The following is a 15,577-nucleotide window of genomic DNA, read 5'->3' as shown; positions in this document are numbered from 1 at the left end:
TTCTGGCAGCTTATTCCATATAAGCACCAACCTCTGCATGAAAATGCTGCAACTTGGGTCTCTTTTAAATCTTTCCCTCTCGCCTTAAACCTGTGTCCTCTGGTTTTGGATTCCCTTACCTTGGGGAAAAAGACCTTGGCTATCACCCTATCCATACCCCTCATGATTTTATAAACCTCTTTAAGGCCACTCCTTAGCTTCCGATGCTCCAGGGAAAATGGCCCCAGCCTATTCAGCCTCTCCCTTTAGCTCAAACCCATCAGGTCTGCTCCATCATTCCATACTCTTTTCCTGCTTTCCCTGCATACGCATTGATCTTTTAGCTCTCAAAAATATATAGAACTCTTCCTTGAAAATATTAATGCTTTGGCCTTAATGAAGCACAAAAGCAATCTTCAAGTTATCCATTTGTACCCCAGAAAAAAGGTTCTGGAAGGATGTTTAGTTCCCAGGCTGTAATGGGGATCAGAATTATGAAGTTTGTGCTCTTTATCCAGTTTTAGATGGTTGTTTTTCTGCTGCAACACCTAATTTACAAATAAATGAAATTATAGATAAATATATGATGGTATCAGTTTGAAATTAAAAAAAACTGACAACAGAATTTCTTCTGTAAGACATTATAGTTGATATTATAGTGTGATTACTTCCCCATCTGCTATTTTAATGATTGCAAGATGATATTTGTTGTTATTACTGAATCAAGGTTTTTTCTATTAACAGGTTAACATTCTTGTTATCAATATTGCACAGTGCATAGTCTGCTTCACAGTTTGCAATGCACAGCACTCTTGGCTAATGTTCACAGTGCAAGTGAAGCCCTAATAAAATGCTTCCATTCAGAGTTATCATTGTACTTTCTGAATTCTATTCTCTGGTATATTATCATTTTATTAAATCCATTCCTGAAGTAATTTTACTTTAGTGATTTTCATGCAATTAACTGTAACTATGCATATTTGGTAGATAATATCATATTAAATTTCCAGTGTTGAGCTGGTGATGTTGTGCCCTCTGATTAGTTGTGGAAAGTGGTAATGCAGAAATGATACCCTCAGGATTACAGGACTGTTGGTGATGTACTTAAAGCCAACTGAATCAACAATTTTTTTTTTTTGAATTGTTAGTGAATTACAGTCAGTGTTTGTTTATATTTATCCAAGCCGTCAACATTAGTAATGTGTTAAGGTATTCTTCAGGAAGGGCTTGTGCCCGAAACGTCGATTCTCCTGTTCCTTGGATGCTGCCTGACCTGCTGCGCTTTTCCAGCAACACATTTTCAGCTCTGATCTCCAGCATCTGCAGCCCTCACTTTCTCTCTAATGTATTAAGCACTCAATAAACTGCATGATTAATACATTAACACACAAAAATTGACATGGATGCTGCAAGTCATCTTGCAACCTCTTAGCATCCTCCTCACAGTGCACACTGACACTCAGCTTAGTGTCGTCTGCAAATTTGGGGACACGGCATTAAATTCCTTCATCCAAATTGTTAATGTACGTTGTGAACAATGGAGGTCCCAGCATTGAACTCTGAGCCACTCCACTTGTCACTGCCTGCCACTCTGAAAAGGACTTGTTTATTCCAACTCTCTGCTTCCTGTCTGCCAACCAGTTCTTTATCCATGTCGATACATTACCTCCGATGCCAGGAGCTTTAATTTTCCTTACTAATCTCTTGGTGGAACCTTATCAAAAGCCTTTTGAAAGTCCAGATCCACAACAACTACTGATTCACCATTGTCTACTCTGCAGGTTACATCCTCAAAAAAAAATCCAGAAGATTTGTCGAGCATGATTTCCCTTTAGTGAATCCATGTTGACTTGGATCGATTCTGTCACTGCTTTCCAAAGTTATTACATCATTAATGATTGACTCCAGCAATTTTTCCTGTACCACTGATGTCCGACTATCTGGCCTACAATTCCTATTTTCTCTCCCTCCTGTTTTTGAAGACTGGAGTTACATTACCTACCCTCCAGTCCATTAGAACTCTTCCAGAGTCTACAGAATGCTGGAAAATGATCACCACCATTGCATCCGCTATTTCTCGGGCCACTTCCTTAAGTACTCTGGGATGCAGAGCATCGTGCCCTGGGGATTTATCAGGTTTTAATCCCATCAATTTCCCCAATACTGTTTCCTGATTAATAACAGTTTCCTTTAGTTTCTCCTTAAAATGGGCCTTCTGACCCCTAGCATTTCCTGAAGATTGTGTTCTCCTTAGCGAACACTGATCCAAAGTTCAACTGGTCTGCAATCTCTTTGTTGTCCATTATGAATTCACCTGATTCTAACTGCAAGGGAGCTACATTTGTCTTCACCAGTCTTTTTCTGTTCACATTTCTGTAGAAGCTTTAGCAGTCAGTTTTTGTTTTCTGCAAGCTTACTTTCATATTCTATTTTCCCCTCTGAATTAAACTCTCTGTCCTCTGCTGAATTTTAAATTTCTCCCGGTGCTCTAATTTTCTGTTTTTTCTGGCCAATTAATATGCGTCCTCTTTGGCTTTAACACTGTTCCTGATTTCCCTTGTTAGCCATAGATGAGCCACCTTCCCCGTTTTACTCCGACGCCAGACGGATGTACAATTGTTGGAGTTCATCCATGTGTTCTTTAAATGTCTGCCATTGTCTATCTATTGTTTTTTTAGATTACATTAGATTACATTACAGTATGGAAACAGGCCCTTCGGCCCAACAAGTCCACACCGACCCGCCGAAGCGAAACCCACCCATACCCCTACATTTACCCCTTACCTAACACTACGGGCAATTTAGCATGGCCAGTTCACCTGACCCTGCACATCTTTTGGACTGTGGGAGGAAACCGGAGCACCCGGAGGAAACCCACGCAGACACTGGGAGAACGTGCAAACTCCACACAGTCAGTCGCCTGAGGCGGGAAAATGGGCCTTCTGACCCCTAGCATTGTCTTTGAGTATCCTTGGCCAGTTTATCTTCGCCAATCAAAGTTAGCTTTCTTTAAGTTCAGGACACTAGTTTCAGATTTAATTGTGTACTCTCATCTTAATGAAGAATTCTACCACATGGTCATTCTTTCCCAAAGGATCTTGCGTTGCAGTGTTGCTATATGCCCAGTCTAGGATGGCTTGCGCTGTGTAGTTGGTTCCTCAACATATTGATTAAAGAAACCATCCCTCATACATTCCAGGAAATCCTCCTCCATCACATTACTACCAGTTTGGCTAGTCCAATGAATATGTAGATTGAAGTGATCCATAATAACTGCTGTACCCTTACGGCATCCATCTCTAATTTCCTGTTTGATATAGTCTCCAACATCATAACTACTGTGTGGTTGTCTCTTTCTTTCTTTATTTCCTTCTCTCTTTCTTTCTTTCTTTATCTCTTTCTTTATTCTCTTTTTCTTTCTTTATTCCCTTTTTCTTTCTTTATTCCCTTCCTCCCTTTATTCCCTTCCTCCCTTTATTCCCTTCCTCCCGTTCGCTCGCTCTCTGCTCGTTCGCTCGCTCTCTGCTCGTTCGCTCGCTCTCTGCTCGTTCGCTCGCTCTCTGCTCGCTCTCTGGCTCTCTGCTCGCGCTCTCTGCTCGCGCTCTCTGCTCGCTCTCTCCTTTCCCCCTTCCCTTAGAGAAAGCTTAGGGGTGGGCGGACCATCTACGTAACAACAAAATTCCCTCCTTTGTCACTCACTATCTATTTTAGTTTGGTGTAGCACCTTGGAATGTTTTGCTAAGAGAAAGCTGCTATATAAATTTAACTTTTTTGTTTGTAGAACTACAATAGAGACAATTTACATCTCTATCTGGAGGAAGCTGGCAGCCTATTCTCATCCAGGTTACTTTAGCCTTGATCTTAATAATAGTTCTCAAATCCTGCATTAACAGAAGCTTAGGAATAAGTTGTATGTCAAACAGTTCACGTCAGCACCTGCAGAATAATGTTGTTCACTACCATTTATTTCTCTTTTCAGCTTGGTTTTTGCCACTCCACTATGCTGTGCACTTTTTCCACAAAAAAGGTATGTAGATCTTCAGCTGTGTCTAGTTATTGGAGGATCTGTTTTAAACGAGCTATGTTATTTTAATGAGACACCGGGTCTAATGACGATACTGTTCCATGACTGGATGTAAGTTTGCCCGCTGAGCTGGAAGGTTCGTTTTTCAGACGTTTCATCATCATACATAAGCCTCCGGATGAAACACTGGTGGCAAGGCCCGCTTTCTATTTGTGTTTAGGTTTCCTTGGGGTTGGTGACATCATTTCATGTGATGATGTCATTTCCTGTTCTTTTTCTCAGGGGGTTGTAAATGGGATCCAAGTTAATGTGTTTGTTGATTGAGTTCCTGTTGGAATGTCATGCTTCTCGGAGTTTTTGTGTGTGAATCTGTTTGGCTTGTCCTAGAATGGATGTGTTGTCCCAGTCGAAATAGTGTCCTTCCTCATCTGTATGTAAGGATACTAGTGACAGTGGGTCGTGTCTTTTTGTGGCTAGTTGATATTCATGTATCCTGGTGTCTAGGTTTCTGCCTGTTTGTCCAATGTAGTGTTTATTACAGTTTTGCAAGATATTTTGTAAATGACATTAGTTTTGCTTGTTGTCTGTATAGGGTCTTTCAAGTTCATTAACTGCTGTTTTAGCGTGTTGGTGGGTTTGTGGGCTACCATGATGCCAAGAGGTCTGAGTAGTCTGGCAGTCATTTCTGAGCTGTCTTTGATGTAGGGGAGAGTGGCTAGGGTTTCTGGATGTGTTTTGTCTGCTTGTTTGGGTTTGTTGCTGAGTAATCAGCGGACTGTGTTCATTGGGTACCCGTTCTTTTTGAATACACTGTATAGGTGATTTTTCCTCTGCTCTGCGTAGTTCCTCTGTGCTGCAGTGTGTGATGGCTCGTTGAAATAATGTTCTCATGCAGCTTCGTTTGCGGGTGTTCGGGTGATTGCTTCTATAGTTCAATATTTGATCTGTATGTGGTGTTTTCCTGTATACGCTAGTTTGAAGTTCCCCATTGGCTGTTCGCTCTACTGTGACATCTAGGAATGGCAGTTTGTTGTTGTTGTTCTCTTTAGTGAATTTTATGCCAGTAAGGGTATTATTGATGCTCTTGAAGGTTTCCTCTAATTTGTTTCATTTAGTGATGACAAATGTGTTATCCATGTAGTGGACCCAAAGTTTGGGTTGGATGATTGGCAGAGCTGTTTGTTCGAGTCTTTGCATTACTGTCTCTGCTAAGAACCCTGATATTGGGATCCCGTGAGTGTTCCTTTGGTTTGTCTGTAGATGTTATTGTCGAAGGTTAAGTGGGTGGTATGGCATAGGTCCATTAGCTTGACGATATTGACCTTGCTGATGAAGTTGGTGTTTGGTGTATGTGTCTTTGCTTCTTCTAATAGTGTAGTCAGTGTTTCCTTGGCCAGGTTGATGTTGATGAATGTGAACAGGGCTGTTACATCAAAGGAGACCATTATTTCATCCTCTTCTATCTTGGTGTATTTGGTCTTCAGGAATTCTTGAGTGGAGAGGAAGGAGTGGTGTGAGTCTTCTACTAAGTGTTTTATTCTTTGATGTCACTCCTTGGCCAATCTGTAAGTTGGTGTTCCAGGTAGTGAGACAATGGATCTGAGGGAGGCTCCTGGTTTGTGAATCTTTGGTAACCTGTAGAAGCGTGGTGTGTTGGATCCGTCTGGTTTCATTTTTTGGAAGTCAGTCTTATTTATTTCTCCAGATTTCTGAAGTTTTTTGATAGGGCTGTGATTTGGTTCTCTAGTTGTGGGGTCGGGTCTATTGGAACTTGTTGGTAAGTGTTCATATCTCAAAGTAGTGCGTTCATTTTCTCAATGTAGTCTCTTTGATTTAAAATGACTGCCAAGTGTCCTTTGTCTGCAGGTAGGATAACGATGTTTTAATTTTTTTTTAGTCTTTCTCGTGCTTTCCTTTCTTCTGTATTGAGTGTGTTTCCTTCCTTTTTCCTGCTTAATATCGGTGTGACTGTCTGTCTGATGGTTGTCTGGGTGTCCTGAGTTGGTTGTCGTTTAATGTTGTTTGTAATGCTGCTAAGAAACGTTTCTTGTCTGCATCCTGAAAGTTGTAATTTAATCCTTTTTACTAAGACAGCTTTTTCAGTGTCTGTTAAGGGTCGGTCAGATAAGTTTATTTTTAACCATGTTTCTGTGTTGTCAGTGTTGTTACTTTGTGTAAGTTTGTGTAGTTTTTTTCTGCAGGTCTAGTTTTTTTTATTTTGTGTTTGTCATTCTCTAACGTCTACGGCTTGTCTGTCCATTCATGTTGCGTTAGTAAGTAAATCTTTTTGGCGTGAAATTTCCTGGTTGTATTTACGAAGTATGTTGTGGGTATCATTAATCATTCCCCTAAGCATTCTGCAGCCATTTTGCTCTGCTATTCTTTTGGCTAGTGGGGTATTAAGGGGAGGTTTGTATTTATGACATTTAGGTCGTAACTGTTTCCTTAGGCATTAGTACAGGAAGTACAGCTGTTCGCGGGTGGTGCTCTGTCAGATGGCGTTAGTTTCCCATTTTTGGGCCAGTTTTAGCGTATTTCGCCCATAGGTGTTAGCGAATTTTGAGAAGATTTGTAGTTCGGGTTGAGGTACTGGATGTCGGAAATGACCACCGCAGGAAATGACCTCACCAACCCAAGAAAACCCAAACACATAAATAGAAAGTGGGCCAAGCCATCAGTGCTTCATCCAGAGGCTCATTGATGATGTTACCATGTTACAAAATGTCTGAAAACGAACCTTCCAGTTTAGCGAGTAAATCTACATCCAGAACCTCAACCTGAACTACAGATCTTCTCAAAAGTCGCTAACTGTTCCATCACTTTAGGATTTTGGAAATAATTTCTAGGTAGATAGAGAAGAAGAGGTCCACCTGCTGAGGGAATTGAAAAGCAGGGGACCTAATCTTAAAACGATTGAGGATATTCAGGAGTGCATATAGGAAACAGTTCTTTACCACCCAAAAGGTGATAGATATGTGGTAAACTTTATCCCAAAGAACTGTAGATACCAGCTCAAAATCAATTATGTTAAGAGGGCTTAATTCATTTTTGCCAGTATAGGGTTGTTAATGTTAGATACACAGATACCTTTAAGGGTAAACAAGAATAACTCCAAAGGTGACTGAAGGTAGGTGATGTCTTTGTATTTAAGAGTTGGTTTCAGCCCCAGTGGAAGGTTGAGTTCTGGACAGGGAAAGCATCCAGAAGGGAAAGGTGGAAACTGATGTGTGTTAAATTGCAAATTTATATAAAACCCTTGTAAATCTCTGAAAGACATTTGCTGCTCAACAAGTGAATGTTAGGCTGCTAAAAAAGGGTATTGAAGGATATGGAGCCAAGATGGGTCAACAAAATTGGGATGTAGATCTACCATTGAATGGGAGCAAGTATGAACAACTGAATGGCCTTTCCCCTCTTTGTTTAATTTATTTTTGGAAATTGGTCAGTATTGGGCACATTATACCTTTTAGAACTACAGTACGTATACCATGGATTGTGTCATTCCCCCATGGATGTTCAGTGTTCCTGGACAAATTTCTGTTGTTCCTCTATTCCTGGATGATCAGCGAATTTTGGTACAAAGTAGTCTCAGACATGCTCATCCCTGCCTTAGGTAGACAAGCAGGAGGCTGGAAGAACACAGCACGCCAGGCAGCATCAAGAGGTGGAGAAGTCAATGTTTCGGGTGTAATCCTTCTTCAGTTAAGTGTAATCCTTCTCCACCCAAAAAGTTGACTTCTTCACCTCCTGATGCTACCTGGCTTGCTTGTTCTTCCAGCCTCCTGCCTGCCTACCTTGGATTCCAGCATCTGCAGGTTTTTTTGTCTCTTCCCTGTCTTAGCCAAGCTGAGTAGATGGTACAGTATCTTGCAGAAGGCATTGGGCGTGTCGATTCTCCTGCTCCTTTGATGCTGCCTGACCTGCTGTGCTTTTCCAGCAACACATTTTTAAGCTCTGATCTCCAGCATCTGCTGTCCTCACTTTCTCCCAATTTGATTTCAATCAGTTATTGAAAAAACAGTTTACAGATATCTGCTTACCTCAGCATTGGAATAGACCCGGTGCACTCTTCAAAGATTGAAGCACTAAAGGCGCATTTCCTTCATAGCTAGGCAAATTATCCTCGCCCTTCCCTACTTTTTTCTATATTTCAATTGCTTTGTGAGAATGCAGCATTCTACTGGAAACTTGCATGTTGAACTGAGGGCAAAAGTGCTATGCATACTGCAATATCACTTCTGTCTGTAGTGGTGCAGTGATAGGCAGTTTTCATTTGATATGTCAAGTAACCATAAGTAGATATCAGAAAGCAAAATACTGTAAATGTTTGAAACCTGAAATGAGAAGAAATATACTGGAATTACAGCAAGCAAGGTGAGAATGAAGGCAAGGATAACAATACTGATTATTTTGATGAAAAGCTATTAAAAGGAAAATTTAGATATTATCACTAGATTAATGAATCCCGTGCAATTTGCAGCATGGCCACTGATCACTCTGTATTAGCCTGTTCACTGTAATAGCCTAGCTATGTTGTGCCATTGTCAAGGCTTCAGGGTAAGAGATTCTAGTGATATATTCTAAAACAGCTCATTATGTTCTGGAAACGCCAGTATTACAAGCAGATCCTGGGTGAGCTTTTCTAAATTATTACATTTCCAGGTATAATATGGCAAATTGTGAGATTCTCAGATGGCTCCCCAGCTTGATTCACCTGCTCCCTTGGTTGGTTGCAACAAGATTAACTTAATAAGAATCCCCTCCCCCGTGAAAACCTTTCTCCAAGATCAAATTGATTTAAAATGAGCCAGTTTTATCAGGCTTTCTTGAGTTTAAAAAAAGTGATCTTGCTCTTCCTTGCATTTAGTAATTTGTAATATTATTACACATACATACAGATTAGAAATGAGTTTAAAAAAGATAAGTTTAAAAGTAGACAGATCAGTTCCTGTGGGTTGTTTGTGAAAAGTAGATAACAGAAAGTTGATTGTACTAGATAGTTGAGCACTTGATTTTGGGTTCCCTGGCTTTGGTGGATGGACATTCATTTGTCCTGATAGTTTGCTTCTGTAACTCAGTGACATTCATCTGTAATACAGGGTAGTTCTTCAACTGTGACCTTCAATACACATCCTCATTTGTGAGTTTTGAGAAGATTTGTAGCTCAGGTTGAGGTTCTGGATGTGGGTTTGCTCGCTGAGCTGGAAGGTTCATTTTCAGACATTTCGGCCCTATTCTAGTTGTGTTTACGGTTCCTAGAGTTGGTTATGTCATTTCCTGTTTTTTCAGGGGGTGGTAAACGGGATGCAAGTCAATGGTCAATGTGTTTATTGATACAGGTCCAGTTGGAATGCCATGCTTCTAGGAATTCTCATTCGTGTCTCTATTTGGCTTGTCCTAGAATCGATGTGTTCTCCCAGTTGAAGTGGTGTCTGTATCTATACAGTGTATTCAAAAAGAACGGGTACCCAGCCCACTGATTTCTCTGCAACATAACCAAACAAGTAGACAAAACACGTCCAGAAACCTTACCACTCTTCCCTACGTCAAAGACACCTTGGAAATGACTGCCACACTACTCAGACCTCTTGGCATCATGGTAGCCCACAAACCCACCAACACACTAAACCAGCAGCTAATGAACTTGAAAGACACTATACAGACAACAAGCAAAACTACTGTCATTTACAAAATATCTTGCAAGAACTGTAATAAATACTACATTGGACAAACAGGCCACAAACTATCCACCAGGATACGTGAACATCAACCAACTAGCCACAAAAAGACCTGACCACTCTCAATAGTATCCTTACATACAGATGAGGAAGGACACCACTTTGACTGGGATGGCATATTCATCCTAGAACAAGCCAAACACAGAGACATACAAGAATTCCTAGAAGCGTGACATTCCAACTGGAACTCCATCAACAAAGACATTGACTTGGATCCCACTTATGACCCCTTGAGACAAAGAACAGGAAACAACATCACAGAAAATGATGTCACAACAGCAAATGACATTACCAACTCAAGGAAGCCCAATAAATAGGCTTCCTATAAATAGGAAATGGACCGTACAACCATTGCTTTATCCGGAGGCTCACTGATGTTACCTAGCATGGTGATGAAACATCTGAAAACAAACCTTCCAGCTCAGCGAGGAAATCTACATCTAGAATACACCCTTGTGCTTGATTCTATTCTTGTAACACGTGACACATCAGCTCACTAGTACATCACCTCCCACTAGCGCACATACAATATAGTTAAATTTACATTCATGTGCATTCTTGAAAAAGTGAAGATATAAAACATGTCTTCTACCCACACTGCTGTTTGTTCTCCCATCTTGTTTGCAGTCTGAGATAATTCTGAGGACATTACTTTTCAGTTTGTGGTGCATTTAAGTCCATCCTTTTAAGGTTTCCTTAGCATTTCATCAGGTGTAATGTTTCAGGGTCTTTGTCTCCTTGAATTGATGTCCACAGTCATTTGTTTGGCTGCTGTAATTCCTGCTTTAAAACATAGAATTAAAGTTTCAATAGATGATTTGGTGTTATTGTCCATGATTACATTCAGGGACGTTCATTGTTGAAGCTGAGCTTGCTCACTGGGAAACCATTTACTCTGAGAGATTTATTCACGTGGCCTATTCCCAAAAAACCTGGTTCAGTTTCCTCCAGTTGCCTCAGGCCTCCCCACCTCCTCCCAGTGGGGGAATTCTGTGCTGATTATTGATTGTGGCAGAGGAGAAAATTGAGAGAATGAATCAATCTGATTATCGCAGTGAAGCATTTCTGCTGATTCCACTTGGCTGAAGCCCAAGACCTACTTGCCCAGGGCTCATTTAGCAGGTTTTATTTCATGAGGTGGGATTAAAACATGAAGAGGAAAGAAGGAAACTTTGTCACTGTCAATTTATATTGTATGTTTTTTCTTACGTTTCATAGCTCCATGAAGGTCTCCCACCTGGAACCAGAACTTCAAGATAGGATTTTGACAAGTTACCCTGGCATTGATGTAGTTTACTTCAACAAGGGTTTATAGACGATTCTAACCAAAGCAAATGGCCAAGATAGTTAACAATCCCACTCAGCAGCGGCAGCAACGGTAACCTTCTCTCAAGTTGTATGTGATAACTGTCCTGGAATTTGCCCATTTCACGGAAACTGTTTTTTTTCATCTTGGAAGACCAGATGGGTGATGGGGAAATTGCCTTGTATAGGCTGAGGAGATAATTACACTAAAACCAGAAAAAGAACATGAATTGGACATGGAAAACGTGGAGCTGGGAAGACACAGCAGGGCAGGCTGCATCAGATGAACAGGAAAGTTGATGTTTCAGGTCAGGATCCTTCATCAGGATGTTTCCCCTGGGTCCCATCCTGAAATGTCGATTTTTCCTGCTCCTCCGATGCTGCCTGACCTGCTCTGCCTTTCCAGCTCCACATTTTGTCAACTCTGACTTCCAGCATCTGCCAGTCCTTACTATCACCATGATTTGGACATTTAATTCCATCAATTCTCCCCTTTTTCAGATTCAGTATGACTTGTACAGGTGTTTGCACACTAGAGCATTTTGTTGGTGCATGGTGAAGTAGAATCTAAAGTATGGATTGGTTGTCCAGAAACCAAGAATTTTTTGTGTGATCTTCTGGGTTTCAAAACAGAATTGATTAGATTTTATAATTCCAGTTATTTAGAGGGGAAATAAAATGTCAATTCCACACCATGCATTAATGGCGTTGCTGAATACACATCTTCCTACCTCTACAGCCTCTCAGGAATCCATGATTCTCCTAAACCAACCCATGATCGCAAGAATCAAATTTAGAAACACTCAACTTCCATCTGCTTTCCACACCCAGAGAGCTGTTCATGACTTAATTTTCTTGCACTCAAATGCTTTCAGTTGTTCAGTGTCCCTATAGTAGTTTGTGGTCGATAAACATCAATTGTAATGTTGCTCTATTTCAGAGGGTGCTTACTTGCCTGCTACTCTGGACTGAAACAGCTTTACATGGGAGTTATCTGCCATACTAGGGAAACTGTGCCCCTCTGCATCTGCTTTTAGTTTGCTTCATAATCTATTCCAATAGGAACCCATGTGGAACACTTGTTTCATTCTATTCTAAGTTGTGAATTCACATCCAACTACCTACCCTATTTTAAATACCTAAAATAAGGTTCGACTGGCAATATAAAAGACTCCTTTTGGTGCTCCTTCAAATGAGAAGCTTATGTTGAAACATACTGATTTGTTAAATGTTTTAAGATTCATTAAACGTGAAGATATTTTGCAGATGACGTGATGAGGTGTTCAGCTTGCATGCTTGAAAGTGCATCACCTACCTTTTTTAAACATGTTGCAGTCGTCAGGCAAGATTTCTTTAACCTTGATGTCTGTAATGAGAGCCTTGCACTTCCATGTAAAAAATCTCAAATCAAAATGACTCTTGTAATTTTGTTAAAAACTTAGTCTGGAATTATGGCAAACACTGTATTTTTGTCTTGGCCCTTAGTTTTGTAACTCATAATTTAAAATATATGAAAGAGTGACTGACCTAATGCTGGCATAAACTCTGGTAATGAAGAAGACATGGATGCCACAGACAGTAGTGAATCAATTAATTCACACTGATATAATGTCACCAGTCATCTGCTTGTGACATTATCACATTGTTTTTCAAAACCAAGTACACCACACTTCATTCTTAAAAGCACAAGAAAATGTTAGCTGTTCTCCTTTTGTGGCAATGGAAATGTTTTCAGATGTTCTGTTTCTTCAAATTGTGCTCTCACTTTCATTGGAGTAGCAAAAGACACAGCAGTACTCTTGTCTTTGTTATTGATGCCTTGTAAGCACTGAATCTCTCAAGGCGGGATATCTTTCATCAGTAAGATGTTTGCAATTATGAAGAAACTTTTAAAAGCTTTATGCAAAAGTAATGATTTCTGTATTAAATATGAAATTAAGTGAAAGCTGATCATTAGCAGTTATCATGTCTTCAGAATATGCCAAAGTTATTTTAGTGCTGTGAGTCACTGCTGCAAATATGGAAATCAAACTGTGCACAGCATAGTCCCATGAACAGTAAAAATGGTCAATAATTTAAACTTCATAAACATGTAATAGAATTTATAATTGGCCTACAAATTGGAAATGGTATTAGGTGGAGATAATTTGAGACTTGAAGACCAAGGTAATGTAAAAATCCTTTATTAAAAGCCTAAAATTCAAAAATATTGCAGGATATGTATCCAACAAAGTTTTGGTAACTTTCTTTTAAATTTTGTTTAAAATGATTATTCTCAGTCTAACAATGCAAATTGCAAATCTCAACAGTGGCTGATTGAATTAATATATTTTATTCCACTAAGACAGGAGTAGCTACCAGAGAGTCATTGGGTTCAGGGTAAGGTGAATGTTGTTCCTGCTGTTCTTGAATTTCATGTATGTCAGGGCTGTGAAGAAATACCACCATGGAGTAAGTATCATATCGAGAAACAAGTTAGAGCATCTTGAGAACAATATATTTTCAGACATGCTGAAAATCAAATGGACATATATAGGGTCCCAAACTTCAGATAAGAATAGGTGACCTCTGTACAGTGCACATTCTGGCTCGGATACTAGGTCTTGTTAAAGTTTCTGCCTGTATCCAAGTGCATACCAACTAAGTTATCTAGAAGTGGGCGGCACGGTGGCACAGTGGTTAGCACTGCTGCCTCACAGCACCTGAGACCCGGGTTCAATTCCCGCCTCAGGCGACTGACTGTGTGGAGTTTGCACGTTCTCCCCGTGTCTGCGTGGGTTTCCTCCGGGTGCTCCGGTTTCCTCCCACAGTCCAAAGATGTGCAGGGTCAGGTGAATTGGCCATGCTAAATTGCCCGTAGTGTTAGGTAAGGGGTAAATGTAGGGGTATGGGTGGGTTCGCTTCGGCGGGTCGGTGTGGACTTGTTGGGCCGAAGGGCCTGTTTCCACACTGTAATGTAATGTAATCTAATCTAATCTAAAGTGCTTCTGAAAATTCTACACTTGCTAGTTTCATGAAAAAAATGTATTGTTTAAAATTAGTCATTTGGATAATGAATGTGAATGACTGAGAGACACTTGCATTATTGGCTGTTTAGTATAGTTACCTATATAGTATAGTCAATATGAGGAAATGGTAAAAATCATTTACGAAAATTAGGAAATCATTCATAAGAATCTTGTAGATATCAGTTGTATTGTAACCAGACATTTACTCCAGTTATGATTTAGGATGCTCATGAAAGGGTGTGTGCCTGAAGCTGGCTACTTCATAATAGGTTTATATCCTGGGCATTAAAACTCACCTCTAATTTCAGTCTATAACTTTAAAGGCTTTGAGTAAAATAAAGTGAAATCCAACTGAGAACAGCAGCAGTGGCAGAAGCAACAGCCTGAGATGACAGATAATGCATTTTTTTTTAACCGCAGTTAAGATATCTGAAGACTTAGTTATATATTTATTTAATTCATTCATGGGATGAGGATGTCACTGGCTGGGCCAGCATTTATTGCCCATCCCTAATTGCCCAGAAGGCAGTTAAGAGTCAACCACATTGCTGAGATTCTGGAGTCACATGTAGGCCAGACCATGTAAGGATGGCAGTTACCTTCCCTAAGGGCATTAGTGGACCAGTTGGATTTTTCTGACAATTGACAATGAATTCATGGACTCCTGATTCTAGATTTTTATTGAATTCAAATTCCAACATCAGCGGTGAGTGATTCAAATCCAGATCCCCAGAACATTACCTAGGTCTCTAGATTAACAGGCCAGTGATAATACCACTAGGTCATTGCCTCTCCTAAACATCCCCTAAATATATGTAAATTATCTAAAATATTAATTTTCCATACTCTGTATCAGGATGTTCTCCAGAATTGTTTTTTAAATACACTCCAATCTAATAAAGTCACTTCTGTTTTGAGTTTATGTAAGACTAAGCATTAAGAACTAATGAATAAAGTGGCTATCTAGAGTTCACTCTGAAGCTTTTTCTGACATAGGGAACATTAACCTGCCTGCATTCTAGGCTGGTAGGTTCTGAATCTACACACTAAGGAACAAAGGGCTCTCTCACTGGGTTATCAAAACTCAAACTGCTGACTAAAGAAGGTGCCCCTCTCCATTTTGGAAATCTGCTTTTTGCATAGCCCAGGCTGATGTGAGACTCCTTTCTCTCTCTCTCTCTCTCTCTCTCTCTCTCTCTCTGTCTGTCTCTCTGTCTGTCTCTCTGTCTGTCTCTCTGTCTGTCTCTCTGTCTGTCTCTCTGTCTGTCTCTCTGTCTGTCTCTCTGTCTGTCTCTCTGTCTGTCTCTCTGTCTGTCTCTCTGTGTCTCTCTGTGTGTCTCTCTCTCTCTGAATGAATGAATGATGTTCAGGTGTGGTGAGGATTTGGAGGCCACACCCTTGCCTTTATCCCTTTCCACTTCTCATCAAAGAGAACTACCAGTGGGTAGCATTTCTCTCCCCAAAAACACCGAGACTAAAGGACCAAGATTAAGCAAGTTGCTTACCCTTTAAGCCCATTTCTT

The 15,577-nt window shown here is 40.3% G+C and overlaps 1 protein-coding gene across 1 annotated transcript in view; it reads left to right on the top strand.

Moving 5' to 3' along the window:
• sfxn3 (sideroflexin 3) overlaps window positions 1-15,022 on the top strand; it is a 59,612-nt gene extending 44,590 nt beyond the window's left edge. The window contains exons 10-11 of the mRNA XM_043713081.2: window positions 3,959-4,006; window positions 10,960-15,022. Coding sequence (XP_043569016.1) covers window positions 3,959-4,006; window positions 10,960-11,056 — 145 coding nt within the window. The 3' untranslated portion in view covers window positions 11,057-15,022. The remainder of the gene's footprint in view (window positions 1-3,958; window positions 4,007-10,959) is intronic.
• Window positions 15,023-15,577: the final 555 nt, after the last annotated feature.

The sequence above is a fragment of the Chiloscyllium plagiosum genome, unplaced genomic scaffold, assembly GCF_037043375.1.
Source record: "Chiloscyllium plagiosum isolate Xiang-an unplaced genomic scaffold, Cpla_swu_hap1 HiC_scaffold_22, whole genome shotgun sequence".
NCBI lineage: Eukaryota > Metazoa > Chordata > Chondrichthyes > Orectolobiformes > Hemiscylliidae > Chiloscyllium > Chiloscyllium plagiosum.
The sequence above is the reverse complement of the archived record's forward strand: the minus strand, read 5'-3'. Positions and strand labels throughout refer to the sequence as shown.